The sequence below is a fragment of the Panthera pardus genome, unplaced genomic scaffold (genome assembly GCF_024362965.1).
Source record: "Panthera pardus isolate Hobbes unplaced genomic scaffold, ASM2436296v1 HiC_scaffold_21, whole genome shotgun sequence".
NCBI lineage: Eukaryota > Metazoa > Chordata > Mammalia > Carnivora > Felidae > Panthera > Panthera pardus.
This window is the reverse complement of record NW_026526777.1, coordinates 27718157-27732432: the sequence shown is the minus strand read 5'-3', so window position 1 is coordinate 27732432 and position 14276 is coordinate 27718157. Positions and strand designations below refer to the sequence as shown.

The 14276-nt window shown below is 43.2% G+C and overlaps 1 protein-coding gene across 2 annotated transcripts in view; it reads right to left on the bottom strand.

Annotated features, from left to right (window-relative positions):
• Positions 1–2018: 2018 nt before the first annotated feature.
• Positions 2019–14276, bottom strand: part of KLHL12 (kelch like family member 12) — a 34942-nt gene continuing 22684 nt past the window's right edge. For both annotated transcript variants that reach the window (XM_019431880.2, XM_019431888.2), the window contains exons 7-12: positions 6565–6671; positions 5510–5705; positions 4681–4839; positions 4276–4374; positions 3737–3923; positions 2019–3555 (exon numbers count right to left, since the gene is read on the bottom strand). In XM_019431880.2, coding sequence (XP_019287425.2) covers positions 3429–3555; positions 3737–3923; positions 4276–4374; positions 4681–4839; positions 5510–5705; positions 6565–6671 — 875 coding nt within the window. In that variant the 3' untranslated portion in view covers positions 2019–3428. The remainder of the gene's footprint in view (positions 3556–3736; positions 3924–4275; positions 4375–4680; positions 4840–5509; positions 5706–6564; positions 6672–14276) is intronic.

Below are 14276 nucleotides of genomic sequence, written 5' to 3'. Positions count from 1 at the left end.
AATCATTGCAACTATTTACTATGTGGCAAATACCGTGTTTGAGTGCTTTAGAAACAAACCTATTGAATCATCACAATTCCCTTATGTGGTTGTCACTGATTACTCCCAGTGCACAACTGAGGAAGGTCAAGATCAGAGGCTAGTTTCCAGGGTCCATAGATCCAGGCCTGGCTCTAAAGCCACTGTCCTTTGTCATTACACTATACTTTTCACTCCATTAGATTGATCTTTAGATCTCTAGCTTATCAGTTCTAGTGCATTAGGCCATGGATATCCTGAAATGGCAAGGGAAGCAGAATATGAAGGGGAACCAAGTTACTTAAATAGGTAATGTCTAATCTACCCATCATCCCCATCTGCAGGTTTTTCTTCTTCCTCTTTGTCCTTCAGTAATTCAACATTTAGTAATTATGTAATATAACTAAACCCTGAGGATACAATGATAATAGGCACTTTGTATTTGAGCACACAGTCTAAACAGGAAGACATACCCAAAACAAATGACATGTGATAAAGACAACCATGGGAACAAAGTGAATGGAAGCCAGGAATAGGGAATAATTCCATCTGGGGAGTTAGAAAAGGCTTTACCTAGGTGACATTTTAATTAGGCATCAAAATGTGACTAGGATTTTGTCTGAAAAGCAAGACTATGTCAGAAGAACAGTATAATACATGAACAAAGGTGAGAACACACTTAAGAATGGTTAGTAGTCCACTGAAGGACATTACACCTGAGGGAAGAGAAAACAGTGGGGGGTGGGGGGGTGGGGGGGAGATCAGAATGGTAGAGTGGGCCCAGAGCACCATGGGTCTAAAGCCATGCTAAGGAATTTGAACTTCATAATGTGGGAAATGGGAATCTATGGAATTTTAGGCCAGAAATAACTGTTCCAATATTCACTGAAAATTTGCTGTATGTTAGGCACTGTAATGATGCTACATGTAATTGAGGAAGAACATTGATAACTAAATGGAGGGGCTAGACTGGAAGACAGGAAAAGAGCAGAGGTGAGGCTATCAGGAGGCTATTACTCCATGAGTCTGTGTAAGAGATAAAGGCTTGAACTAAGTGGTAGCAGAGGGAATACAGTTATAAGAATATATTTGGAACTATTAAAGATAATGTCATGTACAAGCCAGAAATGAATTGCATGTCTGTATTGTAATGGGGGTAACACAAGATAAATGAGTTTTCCGAGGTGGGATAACTAAGTGGCTGGTTGCCAGCGAAGAGAGCTAGAAAAACAGGAGGAACCCCCATATCAGGCATACCTCTGTGTAGGTGTATGAGAAGAGTATGCAAGATTGGAAGAGTGGAAAGACAGCAATGAGTTTTAGATGTTTTATGCAGAATATTCAGTTGTGGCTGCCATATAAGAACTCTTAAGTCAGCAGTAAAGATAGTTTAGGAGGCATCAGTTCTGAACCCCCACTTTTCCACCTCCCCTGGATCTCTTCCTGAGAAAGGATGAGTCATATGTTTCATAGCTGTGGTTTGATCAGCAGGCACAATCCATCTGCTGAGGAAAGGTTGGCAGGGCTTCTTTAGTGAAAATAACTTCCTCTTTGGCTCCCCCTTCCCTTCGCTCTGGGAATGTCAGGATTTCTGCAGTTGTGCAGGCCTTCTGCATGGCTGTTTACATCAGGTGCCATAAATCAAAGCAAACAGAGAAAGGAATGGAGTGACTAAAGACCCTAAAATTCAAGTGGGTACTAAGTGAGCTCAAGATTGACTCCTCTTTATTCTGTTTGCTTTTCAAGTAAACTCCCAGTGTGAGAGGAGTCAATAAATACACAAATTCACGTAAATATTTTACTGCTGAGAAGCTCCACAAGGGTAAAGGGGCCACCTCTTACCCGCGACTAGCAAAGAAACATAGTAGGGCCAGTTGCCAAACACATAAGGTGAAGAGGTTGAAGAGACAGGATCATACAGCTGATCTCTGCCTGGTCCCCCCCACCCCTCCCCAAGTATCTGCAAGACAGTGTTGGTTAGCCACAAACTCTCTTATAGGCACTTGAGACCACGGATTTTTAATATTTTCTTAAAAAAATACAAAGGAAATGAACTCTTTACGCCAATACAACTCGGGGAAAGAGGAAAAAAATGGAATTTTAGAATAAAGGGAAAGTGCATCCTTGTTTAGGTTACCACATCCCCACACTCCCAATACCCACAAAGCCAAGAATTTCACTCCGTAACACAGGGGAGCCTTGAATAGTGGCTCAGAAATTCAGAAATGGTGGTACCAAGTACTGGAACTAACAAAAGAGTTTTGGTTGCCTTGACTATTCTGTCCCAGGAAGAATAAAATCCACTCTAAGGACAGGTCAGGGAACCTCATAGTAGGAAAAGGACTAATTGTACCAAACACAGCAGTAAAAACCACTCCTTAGCAGAAGTGTGCCCTTAAAAGAACAGGGCAGTAATCAGGTAGCTGAATTTCTACGCTGCTGCCACCCCCACCCCACCCCCAAATAAATAGTAATGAAGTATAATAGTGTAGTAGTATTTGAGTCAACACAGACAGACAGTGTCTCACCGACTCAAGGCAAACCTTGCCATGGAGAGATGAGCCCTGGCGGCAAATAAGACGATTGTAAAATCACAGGTACTTCTAGTTTGTTCCCAGGCATACCAAACTCCCACCTTTATTCCATCTCTGCTCATCCCAACAGTTGTTCATTCTTACTCTGTCAATGCCAAGATGCGCACCCAGAAAGATCATGGGGAAATTAAAAGATCCTTCCAATAACACACCCTTTGAAGTCTTCCAGGTTATACCTCAGCGGTGTTCTAGGTTTACTCACATCCCATCAAATTCTGTTTACTTCCCTTATTCTAAACCCAGTTCTGATACACCAACCTTGTCCCTTAAGGCAAGGCCAGGTCTCTCCCCAAGCCCCCCAAGTTTTGATAGGGGGCTTTCCCCTCTATTATCCTCCAGAACGGAACTGTGTTGCCCCTAGTTACCTGCAGACTAGGAAAGGTATTTATTCCTGGAAAACAAGACTTGGATTTTACCCAGCTTACTCAAGTTGGTATCCTTCCAATCATACGCTGGATGCTGTCCACATCTAGTAGGTCATACTCACCTTAATTCTCTGCAATACACGAGGCACAACATATATATGGATTCTCCCAAGCACATGACAGTGCTCTCTGGACAAGGAGAGATGGTCTGGCCTCTCAGATCCATTCAGTGTGCATTGTCTTCCCTTGAGTGTCTGTTACCCACCCTCCTCAGAGAGAACTACCAGCACAAAGTGGAGTGTGTGTCAAATAAGTACAATCATCACCACACTGGTGCTTGTAATCACCCTGTGCACACGGTGAGAAATAGATATTCTGGAAAGGATCCTTGACGCTCCCGTAAACTGTCCCTTGGACTGGTCACTAGCTCTGGATGGCGCTCCAACGATGGTCACTTCTCTCGAAGAACACACACGCCAGCATCACAGCGCTGGGTTCCCATGGATGTCACTACTTCCCAACTGTCGATGATAGGGTCATAGCACTCGATGCTACTCAGCAGGGAATTCCCATCGTATCTGAGTGGGGAAGAAGCAAAAGAAGAAAATGAACTTTCTATTCCTCTCCGTACAGTCCTACATTAAAGTTTGCCACTGGAGATGTCTCCCCCAACCCAAACCCTGTCTCGATCCAAAAATTCGGAATGGATCATGTTGTCCTGGATGCACGACGACTCTAGCCTGGCTTCCAAATCCTTACCCCGCAATAGCATAAAGTCTCCCGCGAAGCACTGTGGCCCCTACATAGCATCGTGGAGTGGTCATACTAGTGACAGTTGTCCAGGAATCGGTGCGAATGTTGTATGCTTCAACAGAAGAAAGGTGGGCTGTACCATCAAATCCCCCCACCACATAAATATGGTCATTCAGCAGGGCTACTCCTGCACCTTGGGGGGAAAAAGGCATAGTAAATCAATACTACCAAGCTTAGGAGAAGAATTCTAAAAACAAAACATGATCACTGGTGGCCAGCTGAGTTCTAGAGTAGCTGAGGGATGTGGACTAGAGCCAGACAGGCTTAGAATAATCTAGTTGTCTTGATTTTCATTATGTTTAGAGAAAAGACAGGCAAAGAGGAGAATGAAACCAGACTTATGTTTTACATGAGTGAAGTGTACGGTGAAGAAAGAAATACAACTCGGGATTTGTTGATACCCTCTTTGACTCCACCACCACTGCGTATGTAAAGATTTGTCAGCACAGTCGACTGTCCTCTCCTTTAGATATGAGTGGTCTTACCAGAGCGCTTAGTGGCCATTGGTGTAACATTAGTCCAATGTCCTGTGTGGGGATCATATTTCTCAACTGAATTTAAGATATTCAAGCCATCATATCCTCCTGAAAACCAAAGCAGAGACCATTTCAGACAGACTGGTAAACCCTCATGCCCATTCCCAGTGTGCCTCTCTCAGAGTGTTTCAACTAATTGTTATAGTTTCAGTTCTCCTTCAAGAGTTCCAATAATCCAAAGAAAAATCTGATAGTACCCTAATTTCTGCTTCCATGAGAAAGATAACCTCAGTTAACAGAAAAGATATTGGGATAGACTAGGGTTTTAGTTGAAAAAGGTCTATGAACTTCATTTTGATAAAAAGGGGTCCCCACCCATTGAGCTCCCTCATCTTCGCCTCCCAGACTGAATACCTAGGCAGTAGATCACTCCGCTGGCCACAACTAGTCCAGCACCCTCCCGGGCAGTTTGCATATCTCCCAGCATGCTCCACTGGTCAATGTTTGGGTCATACCGCTCCATACTGGTATGACGCCTACTTCCATCAAAGCCTCCAGACACGTAGATCATATCTGCTCAGAATGAATGAATCACAGACTATTAGAGGATGAGAGATTTCTTCTTTAGTTTTTTATGTTTATTTATTTTAAGGTGGGGGAGGGGCAAGAGAGGGAGAGCCAGAATCCCCAGCAGGCTCCATGCTGTCAGCACAGAGCCCGATGTGGGCCTGAACTCACAAACCGTGAGGTCATGACCTGAGTCGACAGCAAGAGTCGGGCACTTAACTGAGTGAGCCACCCAGGCACCACGAGGATGAGAGATTTCTATTCATTCTTCTCCCTACAAATTCCCCACAAGTCCTTTAAATGTTTGGGAACAAAAACAAAGTGTTTTTTCATGAGATAAGTCAATTAAGTCTTAGAGATAAGGAAGACATCAGAGTTAAGACATCTAAAAAGAACGGGGTAAGATGGAATCCTTGAAAGCACTCAAAGACTTCAAAGGTGGAGTATGCAAAAATATAACCAGTGCCAATTCTCCACTCGGCACACTGGAACTTGATTTACCAACTCTGTGGTCAGTGTTGAAACATTCATGAATACTGAAAAGCTTTGGTAACATTAATATTTCCCAAAGCAAAAAGGAGTATTTGACCTCATGCTCCTGCCAGACAACAGGAGAGTTATGAACCCTGATCCAGCCCCAACAAAACGGAAACACTGCCCTGCACACCAAGCATACCTCCTAGGGTGGTGGCTCCAGCAAGGCCTCGTCGGACATTCATAGGGGCTACAGAATACCAGACCCCATCCTCATCTGCTGTGTAGTCTAGACATTCCACCGAACTAAGGCGGGAACGGCCATCATAGCCACCAATTACATAGATCCGGTCATGTAGGGACACTGAGGCCACGTAACGTCTCTTACGAGTGATGCTCTACGGATTTAGGAGAGAAGAGGTACAAATATTTCAGTCATGCAAATCTTAGGCCTTATCTGCTGCTAACCTTCCTGCTTTTATCTATGTACCTCTCCTTCTTCACTTGTCACTGTGAACCCCTGGGGCAGTAGTTCACCCTCAAGTGGCCTCCAAACCCTCTTGCTTGTTGTGATGCTTTTAAAGATGCAACCCTTATCCACATCTGCCTCTCTCCAAGGCTTCCAAAAAGTTTAATGTCTTTCCATTATCCAGTGTCTGATTCCTTCCTGTTCCACTGGGCTAAAGACTGTTATCTTTCTATAAAGTAGAAAAGTAGCCCCAACTGCTAATCAAAGGGCCAGGATTCCAATATCCTAAAAGTTAGGAGGACTGATTAAAAGATTTCCATGTTCTCAGAACTATTATTGTTCACCCAGCACTGAAACAGAGACATACAAAGGGAGAAAGATATAAACTTCAGACTTCAAGTGAACATTAGTTCAATTTAACATAATTTAACAGAGTTCAGCTTACCAGAGCATGACAATGGAGCATGCTGGGAGTTACACGGACAGCTCAGGAAGGTGCTGAAATAGTGGTGGGTCAGGTAAGTTTAATTTCACACAGGGCCATTGATATTTCTCCTCTTTTGGAACGGGGGGCATTGATATTTCTGAAGTCTAATCTTCTAATCAAATGGTCAGTAACGATGGCTTGATTAATTGATTTTGAACCTACCATGTACATGACACTATTGTAAGGAGCATCTTACTATTACTAGGCTTTGCTACTTTTAGGGCTGGATTACATATGATCTAGGGTCAGGGACTGAGGACATTTAAACTCTTTCCCAATGACTGGCTCCACCATTACTCACTGGCAAAAAGCTCCACTCCTGAGTCTTGGGGTCATATTTCTCTACCACGTCGATGGGAGACTGCTGGCTTCCGAAGCCCCCGACCACCAGAAGCACTTCATTGGCTCCTGAGGACAAAGAGAGAAAAAGATAGGTTACGTCACCATCCCAAGCTGGGAAACTACTCATAGGGAAACATAAGTAGAAACAGTTGTAGGATTTTGTTTTATGTGGCCCAGAGAAGCAATCTGAAATAGGACACTCATCATAAGGCTGCCTAACAGGAAATTACTTCTTTCTGAGGCTCTAGCTCTTGAGGATCTGGACCTCTGAAATTAAAATTTCAGGACAACATTAAATTCCAGAAGGCAGGGGCGCCTGGGTGGCTCAGTCGGTTGAGCGCCGACTTCGGCTCAGGTCACGATCTCGCGGTCCGTGAGTTCGAGCCCCGCATCGGGCCCCTGTGCTGACAGCTCAGAGCCCGGAGCCTGTTTCAGATTCTGTGTCTCCCTCTCTCTGACCCTCCCCCATTCATGTTCTGTCTCTCTCTGTCTCAAAAATAAATAAACGTTAAAAAAAAAAAAAATTAAAAAAAAACTCCAGAAGGCAAACTTGAACACACCACACCATTCCAACCTATCTACATGCCTCTGGCTGACATAATAAATGAGGTTCTAAGTGCAGGCAGGGGGCTAAAGGAGCTCCCTGCCCTTCTCAGGCTGTAAAACTCAAAATGGGAGTTTTTTGCAATGGGGAAATAACATTCTCCTACTAACCTTGTCTCAAGAAAGTGGAAAGTTGTGGTTTAAGGACCAAGTGGTAGGCTTTTTTTTGTAATTTTAAAAATGTTCTTATTTTTGGGAGACAGAGCATGAGTGGGGAGGGGCAGAGACAGAGGGAGACACAGAATGTGAAGCAGGCTCCAGGCTTTGAGCTGTCAGCACAGAGCCCGACACGGGGCTGGAACTCATGAACCATGAGATCATGACCTGAGCCGAAGTCAGACGCTTAACCTACTGAGCCACCCAGGTGCCCTCCAAGTAATAGATTTTTAAAATTCTCTTCCATGAACTTTTATTTTTCCAATGTAGCCAACTATATGACCATGTTCCCTACTAATTCATCACAACTGCCAGGGAATCGTAACAGGTTTTTTTCCCCCTTAAATGTTTGTTTCTTTATTTTGAAAGACAGAGAGTGAGCAGGGGAGAGGCAGACAGAATCCCAAGCAGGCTCCACACTGTCAGTGCAGAGCCCAATGTGGGGCTCGAAGCCACAAACTGTGAGATCATGACCTGAGCCGAAATCAAGAGTCAGACACTTAACTGACCAAGCCACCCAGGTGCACCATCATAACAGCAGGCTTTTAAAGAAAGTCTTTTTCTCTGTTTTCCCAAAGAAGATATTTTGATGTCCTTTATATCTTACTCTCTCCCGTAAAGCCTTCTTGTATTAAATATCTCCTCCTTTGCCTCTTTTCAAAGAGCAAAGTCTTTTGAGAAAATCCTCTGTAAATGTGCCCTACTGAAGTGCATGGAAAGAATGGAGCGTTTTGTATGATTCAATTACTAGGAAGACATTTGAGAGCCCAAGGCACTATTATAAATAACTGGACTTTAAAGAGTAAATGGAATACATTTCTTTCTTTTTAAAAAATGTATTTAGAGAGAGAGAGAGAGAGAGAGAATATGTGTGCACACATGAGCAAGGAAGGGGCAAAAAGAAAGGGAGAGAGAGAGAATTCCAAGCAGGCTCCAGGCTGATGGCGCAGGGCTCCAACCTACGAACTGCAAGATCATGGGCCAAATCAAGAGTCGAATATTTAACCAACTAAGCCACCCAGGCGTCCCACAAATGGAGTACCTTTAAACTGCCAAAAACAGATGCATCCCTGATGAAGTAATGGCTCTGACAATTATCATCAGTGGCTGCTGTAATCATTAGGTGAAAGCAAAAATACTACTTTATAATGCTAAATAGGAAGTATACAACCATCACCTATGAAGTGTTCTTCCTAAAAAACTGAACCCAAATCTTGAAACTTACCAAGATTCTAGTGTAATCACCAGTTTACAGATAATACAGGGGACAGAAGAACACACTAGATGACACTACATGGATACAATCAGCAAAATCCAGAATGTGGGAAATTCTAGAAGCCCAACATCTTGGTTTCTTAAATAAATTACAAGGAAAAACCAAAGTAGGAGGGAAAAGCCTATGGATTAAAAGAGACTAGGGGCACCTGGGTGGCTCAGTCGCTTAAGCGGCTGACTTCAGCTCAGGTCATGATCTCACAGTTTGTGAGTTCAAGCCCCGCATCGGGCTCTGTGCTGATGGCTTGGAGCCTGGAGCCTGCTTCAGATTCTGTGTCTCTCTCCCTCTCTGCCCCTTCCCCTCTCGCAATCTCTGTCTCTCAAAAATAAAACAAGCGTTAAAAAAAATTTTTTTAAGAGATAAAGAGAGACAAGAACTCAATGTAACATGTGGACCTTGTCTGGATCCTGATTGGAGAAACTTAAGTGTTCAAAAGCAAAAACTAGGGAAATACTAACAGGTATTTTTATCTGATGAAAATAAAGAACTGGTTGTGTTTAAGGGTGATAATGGTGTTTTAGATACATCTAAAATTTTTTTTAATGTTTATTTATATTTTTGAGGGCGGGAGGAGGGAAGGAGGGGCAGAGAGAGACAGACACAGAACCCAGGCAGGCTCCAGGCTCTGAACTGTCAGCACAGAGCCTGATGCGGGGCTCGAACTCATAAGCGGTGAGATCATGACCTGAGCTGAAGTCTGACACCTAACTGACTGAGCCACCCAGGAGCCCCGATATATTTTTAAAAAGCTCCTTCTTTCAGTGATACGTATAAAAGCATAATATATATGGATGGAATTATATCCTGAGATTTCTTTCAAAATAGGCCATGAGTTGATAACTGTTGAAACTGGGTGATGGGTACAGAAAATCATTATATTTTTGTTTCTGTATATGTTTGAAATTTTTCTTACTATCCCACACATAAACCATGAAGTTTAACCTCATTTAAGAGGACACCTGTCTTGTATACTTGCCAAATAAAGTTAAATGGACCCTTTTCCAAGGTGAGCCAGTAAGCAAGTCTCAGCAGTCAGCTCCTTTCAGAAAATCAAAGCCTTTGAACAAAGAATCTTTTCATATTATGCTTATTTTATTTGTGCATAAAATTCCTTCAAGCTGGAAGAGGCCAGGACCACAAAGTATTTGTTTCTTCCTTGGCAGCACTATTCCCCTATTTACCCCTTTCTTACAGTACTGCTTCTCTCCCTCTGATTTGAATAGAGAAGGCAAAAACAATTCTATTCACACACGTTTCCCTCTGTAGGTAAATAGGATACTAGTGGATGATATCTGTATGGCTAACACAATGAACATACTCCACAACAACTGAGAGGCATTTTCTATGCTTTGCGCATTTAAAAAATTCCCACTGATTTTCAGCTGTAATTCCTGTTGCTTTATGTAATTCCCAGAAACAAAGAAAACAAAAGCCTAGTATTATGCTAAATGAAATAAGTCAGGCAAAACAGATACCATATGTTTTCACTCATATGTGGACCCTGAGAAACTTAACAGAAGACCATGGTCGGGGGGTGGGGGGAGTTACAGAGAGGGAAGGAGGCAAACCATAAGCATCTCTTTAAGCACTGAAAACAAACTGAGGGTTGGTGGGAGAGGGTTGCTGATGGGGGAGAGGAGAAAGTGGGTGATGGGCACAGAGGGCACCTGTTGGGATGAGCACTGGGTGTTGTATGGAAACCAATTTGACAACAAATTATGTATTTTAAAAAAAGGCATTTTTAAACAAAGAACATACTCATAAAAATGAGTTCTGAGTTTCATTAAATTCTAAGTTCCTCAAATGCTTAAAAAAAAAAAAAAAAGCCTAGGGGAAAAAACCACTTCCTTGATAATATTTCACTCAGGCAGCTTCTGAAGGATGGGACATAGAAACAGGTAAGAAATACTTAGATTATGTTACAAAACCCAGAAAATTGACAGTGCTTCCTCTTAGCTGAAAGTTTCTCCATAAACATGCTGGGAACTATATGTTTACAGTGGAACTTGGACAAATGTATCAGCAAGAGGCACTCAGGGATTTTATGGTTCTAAATGCCTGGGGTCCTAGACCATTGGTTCCAAACGTCTTTGTCATGAAGGACTCTTCATTATTTTCCCATGACAGATCTTGTGTGTGTGTGTGTTTTAAATGTTTTTATTTATTTTTGAGACAGAGAGAAACAGAGCATGAGCAGGGGAGGCACAGAGAGAGAGGGAGACACAGAATCTGAAGCAGGCTCCAGGCTCCAAACCGTCAGCACAGAGCCCAACACAGGGCTCAAACTCACGGACTGTGAGATCACGATCTGAGCTGAAGTTGGATGCCCAACCAACTGAGCCACCCAGGAACCCCTGGGTTTGTTGTTTTCTTTAATGTTTATTTATTTTTGAGACAGAGAGAGACAGAGCATGAGCTGGGGGGGGGGGGGTGGGGAGAGAGAGAGAGAGAGAGAGAGAGAGAGACAGACAGACAGACAGAATCGGAAGCAGGCTCCAGGCTCCGAGCTGTCAGCACAGAGCCCAATGTGGGGCTCGAACTCATGGACCATGAGATCATGACCTGAGCCAAGTCGGACGCTTAACCCACTAAGCCACCCAGGCGCCCCAGGTCTTGTGGTTTGAAACACTGTCTACCGAGCTGCATCTAAGTAATTAACTTGCTGGCACTGCTGGAGTTACATGTAAGTACCAACAGAGCTTTTGATAAGTATGAGAGCACCAGTGTTTTCACACTGAACAGATATAATCTTAATTTTTTTTTTAATGTTTATTTTTGAGAGAGAGAGAGAGAGAGAGAGAGAGGCAGAGTGTGAACAGGGGAGGAGTAGGGAGAGAGGGAGGCACAGAATCCGAAGCAGGCTCCAGGCTCTGAGCTGTCAGCACAGAGCCCAACATGGGGCTCAACTCACAAAGCATGAGATCATGACCTGAGCTGAAGTCGGACACTCAACTGACTGAGCCACCCAGGCGCCCCTGAACAGATAGGAGTTTAGTCTTTATTTAGACTGTGTAGCTTTTTTTTTTTTTCCAAAAAAAATGTTTATTTTTATTTTTGAGAGAGGGAAAGACAGAGTGCATGTGTGAGCAGGGGAGAGGCAGAGAGAGAGAGAGAGAAAATGAATCCCAAGTAGGCTCTGCACTGTCAGCTCTGAGCCCAACTCAGGGCTTGATCCCTCGAACTGTGAGACCATCACCTGATCTGAAACCAAGACTTGTTCACTTAACCAACAGAGCCATGCAGGTGCCCCGAAATGCCAGTTTTCTTTCTTTTTTTAATGTTTACTCATTTTTGAAAGACAGAGAGAGATAAGAGCACAAGCATGGGTGGGGCAGAGAGGGGGACACAGAACCTGAAGCAGGCACCAGGCTCTAAGTTGTCAGCACAGAGCCTGATGCAGGGCTCGAACCCACGAACTGTGAGATCATGACCCGAGCCAAAGTCAGACGCTTAACTGACTGAGCCACCCAGGTGCCCCGCCAGTTCTTTTCTTTTTTTTTTTAAACTAATGTTTATTTATTTTTGAGAGGGAAAGAAAGAGAGTGAGAGCAGGGGAGGGGCAGAGAGAGAGGGAGACACAGAATCCCAAGCAGGTTCCAGGCTCTGAGCTGTCAGCACAGAGCCCGACATGGGGCTTGAACCCAGGAGCTGTGAAATCATGCCCTGAGCCAAAGTCAGATGCTCAACCAACTGAGCCACTCAGGCACCCCCAGTTATTTTCTTAATACAGCATTGGGAGGTTGCTAGAGTGAAGAACATGAACTTAAAAAAAAAAAAAAAAAAACCTTTTAATAAAAATTATAAAATTACTTTCTGAGGCTTAAAACAATTTATATGGCCACCAACATATAAGGCCAATTCATATATATGCCAATTCATTCTACTTTCTGTAGCTGGATATTGTTTTTTTTTTTTTTTAATCTCTGGTGCTATGGTAGGCAAAAAATTGTATTTATTGTTTTAATTCTTACTTTATTACTAATAAGACTCTATTAGTGATTATGTCGCATTTCCCCCCTTATATTTAGTAGTCAATTGTACCTCCCCCTCTGTAAACTGAACACTCAAGTCTTTAGCGTTCCTCCCATGCATTTTTACTGAGCTCTTTACATACAAATAAATTTAACCCTTTGCTGTGGTTGTAGCAAATCTATTTTCCTAATGTGTCTTATAACGTTGCGCATTTTCATTTAGTCAAATACACTACCTTTTCCTTTGTGGTTTCTTGTATTGCTTTTGCCTAGAAAGTCTTCCTCTCCTGGAAGAACTCCAGTGTTCTAATGTCTTCGGACCCTAACTTGGGGACCACTACTTTAACAATCTAACTAATGTGAAAAGAGCTAGTCTAAGGATTGACTGGAAAAAAGCCTGTTTGTTCTTTGCCAATGAATGGGGGTGGGAGGGACTTGTTAGATTTTTATCTTTCCAACGAGGAAGATAGGTCTAAAACACCTGACAGGGAGTGCCTGGCTGGTGCCTGGCTGCTCTTGGTTTTGGCTCAGGTCATGGTCTCACAGTCTGTGAAGTTGAGCCCCATGTCAGGCTCCGTGCTGACAGCACAGAGCCTGCTTGGGATTATCTCTCCCTCTCTGTCCCTACTCGGTTCACGCTCTCTCTCAAAATCAATACATAATCAATCAATCAATCAATAAAACACCTGACAGAAACAGTGTGAAAAAGCACATTAGTAAAACTGAGGCATCTTGACAATGCCATGGTCATTATTTGTGGGGGGAGGGATTAGGAGTTGTGTGTGTGCTGTGGTGTGATGTTAGAGGAATACAGCAGACAGACTGCAAGCTTGCTAAAATAACACGGTTCAGAGACTACACTGCCATACGTATTGATCTTTAGCTCAGAAAAGGAGACTGTGACAAATTAGGAATTGCAATTTCCATTATGTCTTCTGTGAGAAAGTAATGGCTAAGAGGTAAATAACTAAAAGAGAATCCTCACACATGATTTGGCAAGCTATTTTTATGTAGCTGTAAATTTAATTTCCTTATGCTGTATGCAGAAGAGTTATCCTGGTAGCTGGTTTAGCAACCTCTATGAATAGAGATGGGCAGAAGACATGATAGGCAGGAACAATTTACTTCCTAAGGCGCTGATAAGGAGATGCTAAAATAAGAAGAGGGGCTCGTGGGTGGCTCAGTCGGTTAAGCATCCGAGTCTTGAGTTCGGCTCAGGTCATGGTCTCAGTTTCTGGGATCAAGCCCTGAGTCGGGCTCTGAGCTGACAGTGCAGAGCCTGCTCGGGATTCTCTCTCTTCCTCTCTCTCTGCCCTTCCCCCACTCGTGTGTGTGTGTGTGTGTGCACGCGCGTGCGCACGTGCACTCTTAAAAATAAATTAAAAAAAAAAAAGAATCTAGTTGGAGTGCCTGGGTGGCTCAGTTGGTTAAGCGGCCAACTCTTGGTTTTGGCTCAGGTCATGATCTCACGGTTCATGAGTCTGAGCCCTGATAGGGCTCTACACTGACAGCACGGAGCCTGCTTGGGATTCTCTCCTGTCTCTCTGCCTCTCTTCGTTCTTGCTATCAAACTAAATAAATAAACATTAAAAAAAAAAAAAAGGGAATTGGAAATGGCTTCAGAATTTCTTTTCTGGAACTTCTGAAAAATAACCTCAAAATTAT